This window comes from Heterocephalus glaber, unplaced genomic scaffold (genome assembly GCF_053883595.1).
Source record: "Heterocephalus glaber isolate CG9 unplaced genomic scaffold, H.glaber_assembly_v1.0 deba00000768, whole genome shotgun sequence".
NCBI classification, from domain to species: domain Eukaryota; kingdom Metazoa; phylum Chordata; class Mammalia; order Rodentia; family Bathyergidae; genus Heterocephalus; species Heterocephalus glaber.
In genome coordinates, this window is record NW_028258162.1 from 8,021,662 (window position 1) to 8,044,493 (window position 22,832).

The 22,832-nt window shown below is 35.6% G+C and overlaps 1 protein-coding gene across 1 annotated transcript in view; it reads right to left on the reverse strand.

Annotated features, from left to right (window-relative positions):
- The window catches only part of Dnajc1 (DnaJ heat shock protein family (Hsp40) member C1), a 192,625-nt gene that overhangs the window by 112,392 nt on the left and 57,401 nt on the right, over positions 1-22,832 (reverse strand). Inside the window, exons 2-3 of the mRNA XM_004859936.4 lie at positions 7,060-7,161; positions 6,512-6,558 (exon numbers count right to left, since the gene is read on the reverse strand). Coding sequence (XP_004859993.1) covers positions 6,512-6,558; positions 7,060-7,161 — 149 coding nt within the window. The remainder of the gene's footprint in view (positions 1-6,511; positions 6,559-7,059; positions 7,162-22,832) is intronic.

A 22,832-nucleotide genomic window follows, 5' to 3' on the forward strand; every position in this document is an offset into this window, starting at 1 on the left:
GCACTGCACTGTGTAGTAGTAAATTCAAAGCACCACACGTGGCTCAGCTGCTGACCACCTTGGAGAAGGTGCATAGTGAGTGTAAACATGGTGGATCCCAGATCTCCTGTGTTACAGCACCTAAGGGTATGACCCTGAATAACACCTTACCCTGAAGGCCCTACCTATGACCTACCTGTCTACCACTCTGCAGGGAAACTCCACTATAGAGTCAGAAACAGGAGAAAAATCAAGATCAGAGCTATTTGAAACCATGAATTACACATTAACTGAATCAAATTCAGGATTCAAATTTTAGTCAGTGCTTTTATTTCTACTCTCATAGTGGTTCAAGGTTGAAATATTTATATACATTATTTTTTCAAAGCTTTTTAATGAACTAAAAGCCTTTTGATTTTGTATTGCTCACTCTCCTTTAGAAAACAAAAACTTTCAAAACTAGAACGGGGTGAGGAAACATCTAATGTTTATGCCAGATTTCTCAATAGAATTATTTGTAAATATTTAAGTAGTAATTTCCTCATTTTTGGCTTTTGTTGGAAGGGAAGAATATTAATAAGTAAAAGCTTTAACTGTAATGCATTTTAATCATCTTTCTTGGTATCATCAAGCTAGAAAAGACTTTAAAATAAAATTTCACCTGAATTTAAATGTACTTGTCAGTTAAGGCAAATATTTTTAAGGTTAAAAACAAGGAGTAACATTTATGATTGTTAAACTCAAAATGGTCACACACAAACACTGTATGTTCAACACACACAACCTGTTAATCTTAATTGAACACAACTCATTAAATATTCTAATCACACTATTTCTAGAATTAAATCTTCACTGAAAGGCCTAATTTGGTGCAACACATTGACCAAAATATTTTAATTAAAAATATTCTGAGTTAGTCGCAGGCTTAATTACAGGAATAGAAATAGGGCCTATATTGTCAGGCAGGTCAGTAGAACTCAGTAGTAGGTTTTTCTCAAGTAAATTGACCGATCTAGGAATAATAGCGCAGCTGCTAAACTGCCAGTCTTGACGTGTAAATCAATTTAAATGCAACAACTGCAGTAGCTACTTTGATAGTTATTAAATTGATACCTTGGAGATACGCTAAAAAAAAAATAAAGCAGAGCGTTTATACAGGCAAGTTCTTCTTTCAGTAGAACAACACTGGTTATTAATGCAAAATATATTTTATTAGCAAATTTTAAAACTTGACTTTTAAATTGACTTAGGTTATTAATAACACTATTAGATCAGAGTAACCAAATATTAAAAGCAAAGGACATTAAATAGTGCTAAACTCTTAAATGCCAAACTGCAAAAGAGTCTACAAATTAAAATATGGTTGTATAGTAACAACCATACTGTTACTTGAAGCTAAATAGTCTTCTTTCTCAACATTTGTAGCAGTTCTTGAATAGTAACTTCAAGATATCATGCTGTGACTTCATTTAAAACTATCATTTCTGTACTCAAAAATCACTATTTAAATTTATCTTTTAAAAACTGGCTATTTTAAATTAGACATAGGTAAGTAAAAAGGTTTCAATTAGTATAACACAAGATTACAACATTTGAATGAAGTCCAATGAATGTTAAGTCCCAAATTTATTCTAAATCTTTATCCTGTTTCAGATTTGTTGAGGGAAAAAAGGATGAAGATAAAAATCGTATTTTCAGCAAATCTTTCTCATTATATAACTTCATGTAAAAAGTATTATTATTAATTTTTAAAACCTCAGAAAGTGGAGACAACTACCATATAACATTACTAAGTATTAAATTTGTTTCAGATATAAATGTATCCAAAAACAGCACAGTTGAGCTTAGTTAAGAATCTCTTATCAAATATTTTATCACCATCATTGCTGAAAATGCTAAGTATGTGTGAATAGCTACTATTTTTCTACCTCATGCATAAATTGTATTTAGTGCACAACCATTCAAGACTGCGAAACCTCATGCACTAAACACATTAAACACAACCAGGTATTTACTAGGCTATGTCTGCCACTCTGAACAACAGTGTCCAAGAATTAAGCTTAGAATCAATGCTCTATTGATTTTACTATCAATGAACATTATGGCTTACACGACTAGCCATTTTAAGGGAAGATTGCATCCATTATAGTTTGCTTTTTAGAATATTTGCTGTTAAAACATAAATTACTGCTTTCTTGATGAAACACCAAAAAGATAAATACATTTCTTAAAATACAGAGACACTAATTTCCTAAGTTATTTAAGGAAAAACACTGTGCTGACAACATAAGATTTACAACATCACTTTATTATATTTTGTTAATATTTAAGCACATGACACTATCAAAATGCTATGTAACTGAGATTGATAAACTGTGCTTCCCCAGCACCATAAAAATATATACTATAGTCTTAACTATGTGTTAAACTATGTGCTTTTAACAATGTGTTAAATCCAGAATATATGAATGTATAAATGTGTTATAAGATACTCAGAAGTAAATCTCTATGATGAAAATATCACCAATGAAACAACTCCTCTGCGAATATAAAGAGATTTTCTTAGAAATTAAAACATTAAGTGATCAGTTCCACACATCTAACATATGGTCTAATTTATGTTTATTTCATTCGATTTTCTTAAGATGTACTTAATAAACATAAAGCAATGATTGTGTAATTATTAATGAATTCCTATTGGAATCTGCAATTCATCAAACATATGTAGCCTAACATAAGTACTGGAAAAAAGTGAACTTTAAAAATTCTGAATTACCAGCATAAGCATTTATCTAAATTTAAAATATTAGCATAATTTAAAATATAAAATAGCAATGAAATACATAAAATAGAAAATTTGTGTATTATGAAAATGAATAAATAATTCTACCACTCACCTAAATTATGAATTTTCTATCATACAAAGCTTGTTAAATGACAACACAATATGCATTTAGGTGGCATTTCAAACCTTCCAGTAAAAATCACTTCCACAAAGATCATAAACAGGAAATAATACTAAATTAATTGATCTCACACTTCTTTAAAAATACACACATATGTAAAAAACTGCAGTACGTGGCACTTTACATACCGTATATAATAGGTGTCTCCTATCTCCAAATTAGGGAAGGTGCAAAGGTAAGATTTCTTATTCTCACTTTAATGTTTATTATGATCTGAAAAATCTGTAATCTTATTAGAATAACTTGGTAATGGATTTATAAAAGTTTTTGGCAGATCAAGGCTGATAAAATCCTTTCAACTGTATTTATAAATGAAACAATTTTGCAAACTAAAAAAAATCCAATTTTTTACAAATACAGTAACATGTAAAACAAAAAAATTAGATTAGCAAAAGAATACTGGTCAAAATTTATCACATAGATTTTAAGTAAAAGTAAATAGGTTAATATTATGAAAGCACAATCCAGTGTAAATACGTAACAACTGGCATTCAGGACTTTTAAAGTCAGGGCACTGACTTTATAGAAATTTACGTTGGAAGATGTGTTTGTTTTGTTTTGTTTTGTTTTGTTTTGAAACAGGGTATCACTGTGTAGTTCAGGCTGGCCTTGAATTCACTATGTAGCCCAGGCTGGCCTTGAACTCACCCTGATCCTCCTGCCTCAGCCTCCCAAGTGCTGGGATTATAGGTGTGCTGTTGGAACATAGTTGGACCACTGTTCTGTTAACTAAGCAAGCTAGCTCAGGAGTTTAGGAAAGGCTGCTATGCTAGGTTTTCTTACACTAACCAGGAAAACCTGTTAGTTTCATGCTACAGTCAGTGTCTCTAGGGGAGGGGGAAGGGCAGTGTTAAGTGTTTATTCACAGCTGCACTCCTAGGAATTCACCTAAGAGAAATAAGAGCGTATGTCTGCACAAAGTCTTATATGTGAATGTTTTTAGCAGCAGTGCTCATCATCACCAGAAAGTGTAAGCAACCCAATGCTCCATCTACTGGTGAACAAACAAGTGGTAGGGCCACAAAATGGAACGCTATTTAGCAATAAAAAAGAATGGACCACTGCAAAAGGCTACAATATGAATGAACCTCAAAAATAATACGAAAACCACACACTGCATAATTCTATTTATATAAAATGTGCAGAAAAGACAAATTTACAGGTGCATAAAGTAGGTAAGTATTTGGCTAGGGCAGGGATCAGAGTGAGGATTTCCCACAAATGGGTTTGAGGGAATTTTTTGAATTGATGGAAATGTTCAAAAGACTGGATTGTGGCGATGTTTTGCATAACTCTGTACATTTACTAAAAAGCACTGAATTGCACACTTAACAGTTTACTTTTATGGTATGCAATTTATATCTAAATAAGGCTGTTACAAAAGAAAATAAAACTTTTTTCTAAAAGAAGGGTTATCAAGAAAAAAGAAAAGAACAAAAGGTTAACCAGTTTGTTAAAATGTGAATAATGCATCTCATTTCAGTGAAAGCACAACTATATGTAAGGGAAATAAATACAGAACATGTTTACACCAACTTTCCAAATTGCAAATTCCTGGAAGGTTACACTTTTAAAAGCACTTATTCAATGAATACTTAGGACAAATAATTATGATAGCAAAAAGCATTTTTAATACTAATATAGGATGACATTCTTTTAGAAGATAAAGCTGACTTTGCTAATTAAAAGGAATTAGGGACCCTAGGTAACTGTCTGCAGAAATGCCTTTCTCTTATAGGTTTAAATACACACTCACAGGTCACCTGGCCTCAGGCACAGCTTTAGAGGAGTGATTCTCAGCTTGATTAGTTAAGACTTTTGCCTCAAGGAAAACCAGTTACCATAGAGTTACTTGTGCCTCAAGGGGTATAAATACTACTGCTGTTTGTGTAACTGTCAGATCCATTTTTTCTGCCAACGCCTAAGATAAATGCACAGGAAATAATCCTAAGATAAATACAGAGACAATATTAGATGAGTCTGTTAATGAAAAAATAATTTATACATAGGAAGTGATTTGCTCTAAAAAGATCAAAATAATTTCAGTAAGTGAAATAAATTGTCAAAAAGTTTACTGACTTCTAAGAAAGATACCAACCAATACAAAGACAAAATCTGATGGCAAAGATGTTGGAAGACTAAATAAAGCTACCTTTACAGACACATTCTCCTTGTGAGAAACAAAACTAGGGGCTCACTGAAAGAAAGCAACCAGAAAATATGCACAGAATGACCAACACTTCTTTCAACACACTTCTAGGACTCTCTCAATATTAGAGATTAGCTCAAACCAGAGGAATGTCTGCTATGGTACCTGGATCAATGCCAGCCCTCGTTATAAAGCAAAAACACTTCAAGAGAGTATCTTGAACCCTTGCTTTGCAATTTGACAAACTGAGGTATTCAAATTAAAACAGATGAGAATCAAGAGCTGTAGCTAACGTTTTAAGATACAGAATAGTTCCAGACAATACAGCTGAAGAAAGATTCAGAATGCCATACATAACATTCTGTTTCTAAGATACATTTGCCCCATAGACAGACACAAGTTGACTTAGGCTTAAATCTCAAATACCTGGGGGTTTTTTTGGTTTGTTTTATAAGTGTTCTTTTTACTATACAGCAACAGTTTCAAATTTTAGATTGTAGCCACTGGTTTCTTGGGGACCACAACCAACATTGTTGAGGAAGGAAAAAAAAAAAGACTAGGTAGAATCCAGACTAGAACAATCAGTCTGTATGATGTGCAATAAGCATTTTGTGAAACTTTTCCAGTTTGAGTTAAAACGTATTTCTTCTTACTGTGGGCCTGACTTAAAGAACTTTGAAACCCCTGTAATTGTATTCCACACCTTCTGCAGGAGTTAGAAGCCTCTAGGCGATCTCCTCTTCAGCTGCTGGCACTGTGAACTACTCACCAAACATATGGCCACCCTTCTGAAAGGCTCATGGAGTGTGGAAGTGAGGGCTGCCCCGTCCCCGTGGGTGAGCCCTAAACACAGAATCACTGGAGCAGAGTGAAGGAGGGGAAGGAGGCAAAAGAAATCAGAAGGAGGTGAATATTCTCTTCCTCTCTTCTACAGGTTTATCTGTTTTCTCACAAATTGGGTTATTTTGAGAATGAAGAAACAATCAAGAAAGTATACTAACTTGCCCATTGCTAACAGGCTAATTTTAAGAAACAGAGGGGGAAAAAGACCACCAGGCCCATACAGGAGCTGTTACTGACACAGTGAAAAGAATGGACATTTGTTTGAAGTCAAGTGGTATTTGTATTTCCCAGGGCATAAACAGCCACGGTAAAAATCTTATCTAATGAAGCAGAACTTACTAACGTTATGACTCATGATCCTAAAGTCTGTAAGTTCTGAATCAACCTAGTGAATATTTTCAATAGAAATTAATGCTGCTCTAAACAAATATTTGTAAAACATAACATTTCTTGGCAGGAACAAAAACACTAACTTATAATAAATAAAGTGTTTAATGAGACTTAATTCTTTCCTTTTGAAAGCTGTGGCATGAAACTGTAACATCAGAATTCAAAAGTACAAATGAACACTCACCTCTGCCTTCGTTCATCATCCTTTAAAACTTCATATATGGCCACCAACTAAAACAGAAGCATTACTTTAAAATAAACATACTCTCAACTATAAGAAATCACGCAAGAGGGTGAAAGCTCTATAATGCACATGCAGAAAACTCTATGTGCCCATATATGCAATAAACTGAGAAAATCTTAGTTATAAGTAGTATTTTATGTTTTTGGTAGCAGGGAAAGAGGTTTAAAAATGCTTGATATCAAAACAAGACTTTGTGAAAGATGCACAAGTAATAATTTATCTTAAAGTATGCTTTTTAAAAGCAAAAGCTATAATTTAGATAAGAAAATTATGACAATTATGCCCCTCCAAGAATTTCAAGATTCTAATAATACAAAATGCTGGTAAAAATGTATTTCATTTAAAAAATTGAATAAAAATATGTATATTTGTAGACTGTATCTTCATTTTCAAATGGAGTTGTTCCACATGTAAGTTAATATTTCTACCATAAACATAATTATTAATAAATTGTCACACAAATATAAGTAATAGCATACTTCACTTACTTGTCTAAACTGAGTTTCTGCATTTTCATCTTTATTCTTGTCTGGATGTAAAGTTAGTGAAAGCTTACGATATGCTTTTCTGATGTCTGTAGATGAAGCATCCTGGAGGTGGGAGGGGGAGGGGAAAATACAAAGCAAACTTTGTCAGAAAAAGAAATTCCCAGAACCTTGTTAAGATCTGAGAAGACAGCCAACCAAGTGCAGGACCCCAGGCAATGTAATTTGAGCAATCAGTCTAACAACCAGGCTATGCAGCTAGCTTGACCCACATGACTGAACAATTACTCAATCTAATTTGGCTCTCCTCTTAACTTTTCATTACCATACAGTCATTTAAAGAAGACAGTATTTGGCAAAACTTTTCAAACACTTTCCTTCCTAAAATTAACCAATAAATCTTTTTCAGTAATTAAGAGATCAAAAAGAAACAAATTAAAAATTAATACATCTGTGTGCCTTCAAAGAAGGTCTTTATTTATTTGAGAATCTTAAAGCCAATTTCTGAATCCCAGGCTTACCATATGTAGTTTCTTCATTGTTATTTATATTGAATTTACCATCAGGCAACAGCCTACAGAATCTCAATTTCACATGTGAAAAAAGTATGCCTATTTGAAGGCAGTTAAATTTCCAGTTATCCAAAAATAATTATAATTAGAAAGTAGTTATACACCGTACTTAGGGGTTTTTTTGTTTTGCTTTGTTTTTTCATGCTTTAGAAGGTGTTTGTAATGTTTTCCCAGTCTGGTTTACAGAAAGAAATTTGCCCGTTACTCATGTATTATTAATATACATTGTTTAAATATACAGTATTTAAGAAGCCATTGTGGTTCAGTATTTCAGATTAAAAATCATACTTTATGTAACATGTGTGCTCAGCTAATATCAAAGAACTCCAGTCTACATATAAAAACATAATAATAACAAGGAACATGCTGTCAAGTAGGTAGAGATTTAAAACTTTTATCCCCACTAAGTTTAAAAAATATTCCAATAACATATTCCAGAGGCAAAAGAACAGTAAAACTGCAGATTAAATTTTGTCCCTTGTTTGACAGCTGTCCAATTAATTCCTAAAACTACTTACTAAAAATGACTAAAAAACCAAACCAACACAAAATTCTACATACTTGAGATTAAACAGTTGTTAAATAAGTAAGAGTTAAGGGAAAGATAAAATGAGACCATAATTAGCCTGTCAAACTTGCCTTGGTAAACCATAATTTTCTTTACCAGTTTCCTAGGGCTTGTTGCTTCAGGCTAGTATGCTACCCTAGGTGTGGATATTTTTGTGACTTATGTAGGGCTGAGGAGCTATAAAATTAGCAGAGTACATTTGGCAGGGTAATATGGTTGTGTTTTTTTTCATTCTAATTTGCTTAATAAAACTGATGTGTTTCCTACATTAGACCATAGGTAATATAGTAGAAAGGGATGATTATTTACTGGAAACGTGTGATGAATCTTTTTGTTGAGCAAAGAGGTCATGTGTCAAATGAAGAGCCATTCTCTAATTGGGGTCTTAATTTTAGATTTCATTAAAATTGGGACTCTATCATAGAGAAAATTATTCCAAAAGTAGATTTCTTACAAAATAAGAATTTATATACCTTTTTTATTACAAGTCAATAAATGTTCATCATCCAACATCTATGACCTAAGAATGAAAATGGCTAATAGTCATCAAGGCATCTTCTTGCCTCCAGTCTTGCCAGTCTGACCCCAATCCTTAATTTTTTTGCCATAGTATGTGGCCCAAATATAAATGGCCAAATGGCTCTCCTGTTGCAAACCCTTCAGTAGCTTCCAAGTGCCTTTATCAGCTGTGTTTTCCCATCTTTTTGCCTTATATCCTACTATGTTTGCCCATCCTCCTGGACCCCCAGATCATTACTTTTCAGAATGCAGTTCACCAACGTCTGGTGTTGTACTTCACATACACACATACACCCTGTCCCCAACTTAGGCTATCACAAACACTGCCTATTTTCTTCTTGAGAATCTACTCTGCAAAGTTATTTCACCAATAAATATTATCCTCGGTGGGTATTATCTGAAAAGCTTGTAGATTCTTTTTCTATCTAAAAAGACATGCTCTAGACAAGCTGTACCTCAAACATATGCATTTACTTAATTTTAGGTACTTGGTGAAAATCTTAACTGATTTTATCCATATAACAAACCTATCAGACCCATTTTACTGATAAGGTAAGTGAAGCAGAGAGATAATTTGTTCAAATTCATACTGCTTTGCACACAGGTAAAATAGAGTTCAAACAAAAATTGTTGCTTCAGAATCAGATTCGTGTTGGTTTAGCTTCACATTTCAACTGAGTAACTTGACAAATGGGAATGGAGTAACTATTACATTCTTATTGATCTGATCAACTACACGGAAATGTTCATATAACTACAATGTGAATACATCCAACTAAACTTTTCTTTCTTTTTGTTTTTGTGCGTTTGAATTACCTAGTTGTTTTCAAAATCCTGGGCTCAAGCAATCATCCTGCTTCGGCTGCCTGAGTAGCTGGGACTACAGGTGCATGCCATTGCACCTTGCTCCCAATTGGAGCTGTAAAGCTTCTCTAATACCTTTCACATCACATTTCCAGTACAGATTTGAATCCTAAAATATTCATCTCCCATATTCAGCAGAATATACCTTTGATCTCTTTGGCTTGCACAAAAGTGTTTTGAGGGAGCTGTGGGTGAGCTTGCCCTCTTTAACACTGTTGGTATCAGGAGAGCTACTGGATTAATTTGCCAGGATTCTTTTCCTTCTAATGTGATACAGTTCTTTGGCAAGCTAAATATGAATTACCTTAACACTTGAATAACCTCTGTAAAAGAGAGACATATTGTCACTCTTTTAAAAACTGAAAGTAATATATGCTCGTCAAGATTCAAACAATGTGATGAAAGAGAGAAAATGGCAGGATAGAAAACTCTAAGGACCCGACCCTCCACAGAAATAGTGAATAACCTGGCAAAAACTGTCAGAATCACCTTTACCTGAACTCTGAACACCAATCAAAGTTTACAGTAATCAGGCAAGCATTTTAGAATCACCACTGAGCTGATTCTGAGTAGTGAGGGTCTTGAAGACAACAAACTAAGTTTTTGGGGTGGCTTTCTGGTGCCAGAGGGGGCAGGGCTGACCCTGTCCTCAACTGTGGCTGCATGTTTTCATTTGTCTGTTGGCAAACTGATAAGATCATATAAAGGGTTTGCCTTCATTCTGCCAAACTCAGGGCTCTCTGGGATAGAGTGCATTTGTTCAAAACACTTGCAGGAAAACTTATTAAATGGTGCTAAACTGGGCAGGGGATAATTGTTGGGGCAAACAATGGATAAATCATAAAGCTTGGGAAGAAGGGCTGGGGAGTAAGATACTTTGGGGAATAAGGACATTGAAAGGCTCCCTTGCATTTCTTAGAAGCCAGAAGGTCCTGTGTTTGCCCAGACAGACCGGAGCATACGCTCAGAAAGACCTAAGTTCCCACCTGTGGTTGTCCTTTGAGCTCTGTACATGCAGCAAGTGAAGCCCAAGAAAGAATTGTAAATTATCCAGGAGAATACTGAAGGCAGGCTCCAACACGCATGCAGAGCCCCCTGGCAAAGGCTGGAAAAGATATAAATATATAGCGGGATAAATCACCAGAGACACAACCCTGGTTCCTGACCACCAAACTGGGCAAGCATATTCCAGTGGCCACACACAGCAGAAACTATATACTTATAAAATTAGTTCCAAAAGGTCACTAGATAAACAGCACGAACCACAACAAGCAGCAAAAACAAACTGAGGGGGTGGGAGAATCTAAGTGCCACATTGTATACTTAAAATGTCTAGAACCCTCCTCCCCCCATATAATGAGGCAGGCAAAGAAACCAGAAAGTTTGTTCCAAACAGAAAAAAAATGAAAATTAACAGTAATCATCTGTGACCAAGTCCAGATATTAGAACTACTAGACAAAGACTTCATCTTAAATATGCTCAAAGAGCACATGTAAAAAACTAAAGTAAAAGAATGATGGTTCACCAAATTGAGATTATCAACAAAAAGACAAATTTTAAAAAGGAAGTAAACGGAGCTGCTGGACTTGAAAAGTATAATAACTGAAATAAAAATTTCAATATGTGAGGCCCAACAGCAGATTTGAACAGGCAGAAGAAAGACTCGATGGACATAACGATATGCCAGTTGAGGTCGCCTGATTTGGGGACCAGAAAGAATGAAGAAAAAACACAGCGCTAAGAGACCAATAGGGTCCCATCAAGAGTACCAACATACACATAGGCAGAAAAAATATTTGAAGAAAAAGTGGCTAAAAAGTTCAAAATATTTTGAAAGACATGAATCTACACGGCTAAGATTCTCAATAAACTTTAAGGTAAAACCAGACTCTCCTAGAAAAATTATCATCAAACTGTAGAAAGTTTTTTTTATTCATTAAGTTTATTGGTATTTAGGTATACAATATGATGACATTCATCATTGGGAATTTGTACCTTTACATGATGTATCTTGGTTCTTATTTTTTCCCCCTTCCCCCACCCTCCTTTCAACCTCTCCACCCCTCCCTATTTACCAAGACTTTGTTTCCATTTTTTCCTTTTCTCATATTTTTTCCTTTCCATTCTTTCCTTTCCCCAACCCCACCACTTCTCTTTCAGACCTTTTTTTTCCCCTATTTCACATTATCTATTATATATTTTGATCCTTATTTACTTTCAGTTTCTCACTGAAAAGAAATTATTTGGTATTTAAACATGTGCATCCTATTTATTTCACTTAAGAGTATGGCCTCAATGTGCACCCATTTAGCTATAAATGACTCTACTTTATCTTTCTTTATGGCTGAGTAGTACTCCATTTTATAAAAAAAACACATCTTCTTTATCCAGGCTCCAGTTGATGGGCAACTGGGCTGTTTCCAAGTTTTAGCTATTACAAATTGTGCCGCTATAAACATGGTGTGCATATATTGCTGTGCTACGATTTTTAAAATTCTTTCGGTAAGATACCCAGCAGGGGAATAGCTGGGTCAAATGGGACCACTAATCCCAGTTTTTTGAGGTATCTCCACATTGATTTCCATAGTGGTTGCAAGAGAATCCTGAAAGTAGTAGGAAAGAAACAATGTATTTTATTCCAGGAATCTTCAATCAGAATAGCAGACTTCTCATTAGAAAGTCTGGAGCCAAAAGGTAGAATGACATATACAAAGTTCTAAGAAAAAAAAAAAAATCGGTCAACCAAGAATTCTGTATTCAATAAAACTATCCCTCAAAATGAAAGAAAAATTCAGATATCCCAGTTAAACAAAAACCACGAACATTCATATGCACTACCAGAAATGCTACAAGGAGCCATTTGGGCTGGAAGGAAAAAAAATACTAGACAGTTAATCAAATCAGCACAAAGAAATGTTTGTGTCCCTGCAAAATTCATGTGATGAAATTCAATCCCAATGTGATGGTGCTAAGAGGTATGGCCACTGGGAGGTTAATAGGTCATAAGGGCTCCACCCTCATGAATGGTATTATGTCCTTATAAAAAGGCCCTAGGGAGCTGCCCCTTTTGCCCCTTTACCACACTAGGACACAAAGAATGCACCATCTATAAGGAACAGCCTCTCAGCAGATACTGAAACTATGGTGTCTAATCTTGGACAGCCCTGTCTCTAGAACTATGGGCAACAAATTTGTTGTTTCTAAATTATCCATTTTAAGGTATTTTATTATGGTATCCAAACAGACTAAGACAGATAAATATGTAAATATAAAAGTCAACACTAATGCATTTTGGTTAGTAACTCCAATTTTTTTCTACATGATTTTAAAGATTACTACATAAAGCAATAATTCTACTTCTTAAATAAAAGAATAATATAAATCTATGACTACGGCACACACGTATAAAGATGTACTCTTTGACAGTAATAATATAAGGAGGGAATAGTGCTCTTGCTATTGAAAAAAAGGTGTTTTATATGATAGAAAGTGAACTGGTATTAATCGGAACTAGACTGCTATAAATTAAGATGTTCATCACAGTCCCTAGGGAAAACACTAATAAAATAAAGGCCTACAGTAGAAGAAATGACAGGAAAATCAAATGGTCAGTTAGGAAAAAAAAATTAACATGAAAAGAAAGCAGTATTGGAGGAACTGAGAAATAAGATACAAGACATAGAAAGCAAGGAGCAAAATAGCAAGTTTCTCATCAGTAATTCTTTTAAAAGTAAATAAATTAAACTTCAACTAAGAGATTGGCAGAATGGATTAAAAAACATTCAATGACAGTATATAGCATCAGCAACAGACTCTAGAATCAGACACAAATACAAAGTTGAAAGTAAATGTATGGAAAAAGATAGTCCATGCAAACAGTAATCAAAAGAGAGTCAGAATGGCTATCCTCATGTCAGACAAAATGGACTTTAAGACAAAGATCATTACCAAGAGACAAAGATTTTATTTAATGATAAAAAAGTCAATCCACCAAGAATATATAACAATTATAAACATATAAACAAGTATAGACACATGCATGTAACAGAATCCTAAAATATACGAAGCAAAGTTTTAAAAGAATTGAAAGGAGAAATAGACAATTCCACAGTAATAGCTGGAAACTTCTACTCTCACTTTTAATAACAACTGAAACAATCAGGAGGATTGGCAAGTCAACAGAAGACTTGAACAACAGTATACCAATTAGAAATACCTAACAGGTATCTGTAAAACATTTCACCCAATAGCAGAATACACATTTTTCTCAAGTGCACATGCAACATTCTTCAGGATAGACTATATTGTTACAACATAAGTCTCAACATATTTTAAAAGACTGAAATTATAGTAAGTATATTCTCTGACCACAATGGAGTGAAGTTAGAAATCAATGATAGAAGGAAAGCTGGAAAGCACACAAACATTAGAAACTAACACACCTTTAAACAACAAGTCAAAGAAGAAATAAAGAAAATTTAAAAAAATACAGTGATATGAAACGTGCCATTGTACTGTCTTCTTATGGTTGTGTATTTGTTAGAAGTGGAATGGGTATGAAGGGCTGAAATTACAGCCTAATGATAGGGATACACTCCTAGAAATACATCACTAGGAGATACTATTGTGAATGCCATAAAATATACTTTAATATAAACCAAGATGGTACAGTGAGTGTGTGCGTGTGTGTGTGTGTGTGTGTGTGCGCGCGTGTGTACAGATCTATGGCCTATTGCTCCTAGGACCATGATGAACAAAATAACACGAGATTAAATCAAGGATAAGAGACAACGATGCAATCCAGAGACATTGTAGAGGGTACGGATGTGCCCCCAATAGAAGAGCATTTGCCTGGCATGTGTGAGGCCCTGGTTTTGATGCCCAGCACTGAAAAAAAAAGTAGGGGTGGGGAGACAGGATAAACACAGGATATATGAGACTACTGCTCATATAATACAGAGTGCTCTTTCACAGTAAACTTTAAAAAAAAAAAGAGTACATTCTAAAATAATAAAAGTATAGTAAATCAGCATCACAGTAATGTGTTATAGTGCGGGTAAATAAAAGTTGTTGCTATTCTTACTGTCACTGTATATACACTGGTGCTTCGGTTCTCAAACTTAAATTGTTCTCCGATTTTGGAAAAGATGGCCATGTTTATGTTGGTGCAGGAAGGATGGCCACAGTTATGTCTGTCACCTAACTCAGAGTTTGCAAACAAAAACAAAATTTTGCCAAATACTTTTGTTTGGGAACCAAATTGCTTGGAAACCAAAGTGTTCATGAACTGAGGCAGACTGTAATGGTATGTTCTATACTTTCATTTAGCTGGCGGTGTATTAGGTTTGTTCACATGAGAGTAATATGTCACACTGTCAGTAAGATGGCTGTGGCATCACTATACTCTGCGAATTGTTCAGCTCAGTTACAACTGTGTGGGTCTATGTCATATATAAAAGCCTCATTACACAGTGCTCAAATGTGCGAAAATCAGAAATGAAAGTATGGACACATTACTACCAACCTTACAGAAACATAAAATAATTATGAAAATACTATGAACAGAACCTGGTAAGATGTTGGACTTATTTCAAAGAAACTTTATCTTTATTATAGATTATATTAGGAGAAGCCTTTCTTCACTTACTACACTACTTTTAATGAAAATGGGTTTAAACATAACTACCCACTTACTGGTAACATGATTTTGGCCAAATCATCTATCCTCTCTACCCCTCATCATCTACTATAAAATAGAGACAAAAATGCTAAGTCAGAAAGACTGCTGTGGTGTTAGCATGAGAGAAATACATGGCGTGCTTATTATTATGTCTGCTGTATAGTTAGTGCAAGAAAGCACAAGTTGTTGCTATTGCTACTATTATTATGTATAGGCTAGAAAGTCACAGTTTCTCCTCCATTTGAACATCTGTCATATCTAATTTGCACTTTATTTGGATTATGCTTTAGAACATGGGGGCTACAAAACTTGGACTTTTATTTCTTTAATTGATGTGGTAATATTTAGAGTACTTACTATATGCAAACACTGGGGATAGAATAGTAAACATGATAAGCACAGTCCCTGTCCTCAAAAAGTTTTGCTTTGCAAGTGCACTGAAAACTCTGCCTTTGGTGACTCAGGGAGATTTCGTATTTTACTTTACATTAGGGACTGGCAAACTTTCTGTAGTGGACAAGACAGTAAATATTTTAGGATTTGTGGGCCTAACAGACTTGACTGCATATTATTATGGTTTAGATCTAGAATGTTCCCTAAAGGCCTCATGTGTTGAGAGATGGGCTTTCGGTAGGTGACTGGATCATGGGGGTGTGAGTTCTATGGGTTCACCCACCAAGGAATCCATAGCTGAATGCTGTTAGGAGCTGGGTCTGGTCAGGAGAGTAGGGCCGCTGGGACCGTGACCTGGAAGGTGTCCTGTACTGCTGTTCCTTGCTAGGTTCCTCTCCTCCTTTCCTGGCCACCATGACACAAGCAGCCTGCCATTTACCAGGCCCCTCTGCCGCATCATTTCTGCCTTGGAGTCAGCTGACCATGGGCTATGACTGTGAGCCGAACTAAACTCTCTTCCTTTAAGTTGTGGATGTTGGATACTTCGTCCTGAGGGGACAGTGACTAAGACACATGTATTAAACTTTGCTGTCACAGTGAAAAAGCAGCAGGGACAAAAACAAACAAACAAAGAAACAAACAAAATGTCTGTTTATGTTCCAATAAAACATTTACAAAACCAATTCATGGTTGGTTTTGGTCTATGGATTATAGTGTACTGACCCCTGATTTATATCAATGGATCACTGATATTCTAAAATTCATTTTACTTGTACAGTGTACCCACAAAGGTGACATCCCCCCTTGTAGGTCTGACCAATGATAGAAAAATATGTGGCCAGTTAATCGAGACAAAAATTAGAAGACTATTTAGAATCAACCAAAGTAAATTCTTTATAATAAAACTCTCTATGCCTTACAAAAAACTCTCAGGAATATAAAGTACAAAAAGATCATGTTTGGTTATGACATTTCGTATGGAAGGAAGACTACAGTCCTTCAAACCATATATTTAGGCTCCCAATTGAGAACTTACTGACATTGAGAATTTGTAAGCTGTTACTAACCAAGATCAACTCCCTCAAAGTTAGTAATTCCACATAATATTTTTTATGATATCTTTGGGTTATTTTCATATCCGATATTACAGATTAAAAGCACAATGTAAACTTCCCCCCCCGCCTTTTTTAGTGCTGGGTATTGATTGAATCCAGGACTTCATGCACGGAGGTAAGCATTCTACTAATGAGTTATATTTTCATCCCTAAACTCTTACTAAAGATGCCCTCTTCATTCTGGCCTTCACATGTGAATTTATCAGTTAAGGCAACCCACTCACCCTTCTACATCCCTCCTCACCCCTAAACAACAAAAACTCAAAACCATGTGCCTAAAAACAACTGCATTTACTACTAGAAGAACTAAATGTCAGATATTTAGAGAAAGATATCTCTGGTCAGTGGATCAGGAAGATAGGGCAGGGAACTTCTGCTTACCATAGTACTTTCAGGGCTATAGGATTTTATATTTAAAATAAATTGAAAATGGAAAATGCTTCGTAAGTATATTTAAAGCCAGCCATGGTGCACACACCTGTAATTCCAGCCCTGGGGAGGCTGAGGTAGGATTGCCAGGAGTTCAAGGGCTGCCTGGGATACAAGGTGAGACCATGTCTCAACCCCTGTAAAACAAAAGGGAAAACAAAACAAAACAAACAAAAAGTCCCAGGGGATGGGGCCAGGGATTTAGCTCAGTGGTTCTGCTGCCTGCCTCGAAAGCACAAGGACCAGAGTTTGATTTCTGGTGCAAAAAAAAAAAAAAATTCCTGGGGGGAAAAGAATACATTTAAGCCAGGCATGGTGGTGCACATCTGTAATCCCAGTCTTTGGGAGGCTAAAGTAAGAGAATCATCACAAGTTCAAGTTCAAGGCCAGCTTGAATTACATAGCAAGACTCTGTCTCAAAAAAACAAAACAAAACAAAAGAAAAAGTACATTTAAAAACAAAGGGGCTGAAGTATAGTTCAGTGGTATAATGCATACTCAGCGTATGCATGGGCCTTGGTTTCTTCCCTACTACCCTCTCTCATAATAATTTTTCATGACAAATAAAAATAATACACACAATAAAGTAGGTGTGTTAGCCAGCTTTTGTCACTGTGACCAACTACTTGAGAAAAATAACTTGAAGGAAGGAAAGATTTACTCTGGCTCATGGTTTCACTGGTTCAGTCCATGGTAGGCTGACTCAGTAAACATACAGAATTTCCTTGTCAAAATACAACTGATCAACAAATTGGGTTGAAAAAAACTAACTGAAAACAAAGAGAACTAACTGAAAACAATGAGAACAAAGTCAAAAGTAAACATAAGAAAAGCTGTAGTGTTTACTACGTAATGCTAAGTATGTGCTCCTCCTTTGGGCTACATGCCCAGCCCAAAGACTATACCTGATGACAAACAAGGTCACTGGCTTTTTATGACAGTGTTGGCAGAGGTTCTGGTACTAGCTACTAGCTTCATGGAACTGGCAATAGTTACAGTGGCTGAATGATGATGGTAGTTTCCTGATCACAGAGACTTCCTCCTTCCTATAGAAATCATAGTACGATGATCATAGTAAGAGACACTAGATAAGTCAAGGATAATCACAGGGAAACAGAACTACAATATTCCAAGATGGTAATGAATTTGTCTTCGGTAACTTCTGGGTGAGAGAGAATAAACAGTCTTCAAGAAATATTATTTGTCAGATCATAAAACTGCACATTGAATATATACATTTTTTTGTTAGCTATACCTCAGTAATGCTGGAAGAAATTTAAAAATAAGAAAGAGATAAAAATGTTATCAGGATTTCTGATGAATTACGCTCGAGGCAAGGTTGTAAATGGAGATTATTTGTTAAGTATCAGATTTATACACGTAAGGATACTGGCATCATTCATAGAAATAGGAAACATGGAAGCGTATTAGAAGGGTAAAGATGACTGTGAGACTGGCAAGTAGGAGAGGTCATTAAAATGGTCCACTAGAGGGCCAGGGATTTAGCTCAGTGGTTCTGCTGCCTGCCTCGAAAGCACAAGGTCCCAAGTTCGATCCCCGGTAAAAAAAGGAAATAAAAAAATGGTCCACTAGAACTATCAATTACAAATCTGGATAACAGGTCTGAAGCTCAAGGAAGTACTCTGCTAGACATACACACTTAGAAGCCATTGACATATTAAGAAAAGTCAAATCACAGGCATGAATGAAACTGCTCAAGAAAAAAGTGATAATATGCGAGGCTTAAATGAGCTTTGAAGTATGTCTATTATTTTACTAATTGAGAGAAGTTAAATTGGCCAAGAAGTCTGAGAAGACAAAACTAGAAAGGTAGTATATCAGAAGACTATGGTTTTATTCCAAGAATAAAATAGTACTATCAGTGGTGTTAATGTCAGGTAAAATGATACTGAACATTTTCAGCTGAGTATGAAGATCACTGGCAACATTGAAGAGAGCTGCTTTGATAGAGTAATGGTACAGATGCCAAACTAGGGCAGGGTAAGAGATGCGTGGGAAGTAAGGAAATTCAAAGAGAATTTCAAGAAATTTGGCAACTGAAATGAATGAGATGTGTGGCTGAGATTTTCTTTCCTTTTTAAAGAAGTATATCTATTTAAATACCAATAAAAAGGATCCCAGTGACAGAAGAATTTAAATATAGGTGATGGATAGGATCACTGACAGTATATTACCAGGACAGGTGGAGCAAAATGGAACTAGAATCCAAAATATGGGAGAAAAGCTAGCTTCAAAGCAGGGATAGTGCCAGCAGGAGGAAGGAGAAGATACTTGTAGGTCTAAGTCTGTATAGGTTGGGTATTGGATGCTGAAATTAGCTGAGTATAAATCTGATAATATATAAATGTTCTGGCCAATAAAATTCAATCAACAGGAATGAAAATGTAAGTTGACTGTAAGAGTTCTTTTATAGTCATCATCAGAAGGCAGAAAGGCAATAGAAAGGGAAAAAACATGTAGAAAGAAGGGAGATAGGACCAGAATAACAGGATACAATTTGGCCTAGTTCTTCAAAAAGAAGATATGGAGTAGGAGAATGATAGATTCGACATTTAACTTAACCCTTTCTTCTTTCTGTCTTGGCTGTAGGGGTTAGGTGCCTGGAGTGCTAAGCATTATGAATCCAATCTCTAGAAACAAATTCTCTAGGTCATCACCATTCTGGAACCTGGTGCTCTGGAGCTCTCTTCTCAAAGTAAATTCTATCACCTCTGCAACCTTGAGGCTGAAAAGGGCAAAGTCCTGCTGGTTCTTGTGATGTCTTCAGGCCATCTCTTCTATTGTCCTGTCCTTTCTCCTCTGCCTCATCTTTGCAGTTTGCAACTTTACCAGAGTTTCCTTTCTAGCCAAACTCAAAATATTTTAATTCATTCTTCCGGGCTCTTTGCTCTTGATTTCAACAATGATTTGGCTAAAAGCCCCCAACAGTAGCCATGCCACCCCCTCAACATTTCTTCTGCAAAATTAATTAGTTTGCCGCTCTTTAATCCTAGTCTCAGGCAAAGTCTCTGGACATGAGCAAAATGCAAACAAATTTTCTGCTAAAGCATAAAACACATGAGCTGGAGTCCAACAGCCAATGCAGTCCTTCTCCCCAACAGAAACCTTCTGACCCTGGTCTTTACCTGCTGCATTTTTATTAGCATTCTGGTTTTCTGAGTTCTGATCAGAATCTACCATAAAGTACAGCTTAAAAAGTATTCCAGGGCTGATTCTTCAGCTGCCATCTCCAAACTTTTCCAAACTCTTCCCATAAGCCAGTTCCAAAAGTTCCTGAAACATACGGTCAGGTACAGTAACAGCAATGACCCCATGTCTCTGGTACCAAAATCTGTCATAGTTACTTTTCTTGTTGCTGGGACAAAATACCTGACACCCGAAGTTAAAGGAGGAAAGGTTTATTTTGGCTCACAGTTTGTAGAGGTTTCAGTCCATAGTTGGCTGGCTCTAAGGCAGGGTGACATGGCAGAGGAGAAACAGTCCATGGCAAGCAGGCAGGAGATAGCGAAGCAACAGCAAGCAACAGCAGCAAGTGACAGCAGTATCCTCTTTCAGTCTCTTATATTTTATCCAGGTTACCCACCCTTTAGGGTGGGCAGCAGTTTCACCCAGGGTGAGGCAACCCTTAATCCATACATCATACACTTAATCCCACCATCCCATCCTTAATCCCAGCATCACACACCCTAGATCCAGCCACCTCTAAAAATCCCCATCTATGACGGCATGAGGCTTTGAGGGATGTCTAGAAACAAGCCATAACAACTAGTAAAGCCACTTGAAAACTATTTGGGAGTATCTTTTCAAGCTGAGCATATACTCTATGATCTAGCAATTTCATTTCCAGGTGTGTACCCAACAAAAATGCACAATATGCTCATCAAAAGGCATGTATGGTAATGTTCACAAAAGCATTACTCATAATAGCCACAAATTACAAATAATCTAAATAGGCATCAAGAGTAGGATGGGTAAATTGGGATATACACATACAATGGAATGCATATACAGCAGTGAACATGTGTGAACATTATCTGTATATGACATGGATAAATTTCATGAGGGTAATCTTGAGCAAAGAAACTAAGCAATCAAAATATATATAATTCTGTGCATGTAAAAAAAAATTTTTAAGGGCTGAAGGTGGGATTCAGTGGTAGTTCTTTTTAAGGTGAAAGTAACCTGTGGCATGAGAAGGCAGGATAATGATTGTCCCTGGCAGGGAAGGGAAGTAAGTGAGGGGTAGGGACTTTCTGGTTCTACTGGCAAGTATTCTATTTATTACACTGATGAATTCCCTTGTGAAAATTGAGATTTTGCATTTTTCTGAATAAAAAAGTTTGAGCATCTCAGTTAAAAGTTTGCTGTAGAAAACTGTATGTCCTTTAAACTATTTTGATAGATTTGACTCTCTGTTTCTTATACAATGGCAACTACCTGGGCTGGGGATTTAGCTCAGTGGTGCTGTCCTGCCTCCTAAGCACAAGGTCCTGAGTTCGATTCCTGTAACCCCCCAAAAAGGTAACTATCCAATAGTAAATAAAATACATAATGTCAACCTCTCTTGTAAAAAAGCAAAATAGAAATACAAAAATCATTATATGCAAATTAAACAAAATGTTCCTGCCAAGTAGCTTCATTCCATAGGCTTATGTGTGGGAGAGAGAGAATAATGAAAGTCATGAAAAAATTTCATATCAGAGTAATAAATACTTTCATATTGTATATCTTTTCTACACATTTAGCAACTCTAAAAGCAAGGAATTTTAGAGAGATTTTATTGTGCAATAGCTATAGGTTATTTCCTGATCATTATGTTTGACAAAGTCCTCCACCATTCTTTTGTCTGAAAAATATCTGAAATATCTGCTTCAGTGTTATTTATTCCATTTGATTTGCTAATCAAAATTTTAATCAAATCATTTGCAGTGTGTAAGACCACCTTTGCAGAGATTATGAAATATATACATATATGTATATAATTAAATTCTAAATGATGTTTCATCTGTGTTTTAAAGAATGAGGATATAGCCTGGATGGATTCAAAAGTTATGGAACTAGTCGAAGCAGAGGATGATTATGAAAAGCAAGGAAGGAGTGTGTCAGGGGTATCTGGACAGAGGAGAGCTTAAGCAGAAGTTTGATGTGATCTGAGAAGCAAAGCAAAAACAGCCAGTGCTGGATCTTGAAGATTTCAGTAATGTTGGTTGCTATGAGAGGACAACAAGGTAATTTAAAAAAGCTATTGCAATGAACAATGTCAGAATAGTCAATATTCCAAGCCTGAGGAAGACGATTTAATACAACGATCACTGAGTATTTGGGAGCATACATTACAAAGATATGTGTATTTATTTATAAATAATATAGCAGTACAACATTACTAAGATAAAACTGGATTGCAACTGGTTCCAGGGGAAAAAATGTAAAGAGGTTACAAAAGTAATATACAGTACAGTTATTATCATGCCTATATGATCATAAAGAACCACACAATAGTTAACAAAGACAGTTTAATTTTACTTGTGTCCTGTTTAATAAGCAATCAATTAAATGTAATATTTTGAGGTAAAAATAGCTTAGAGTAAGGAACCTGAAATAGAAACAACCAATT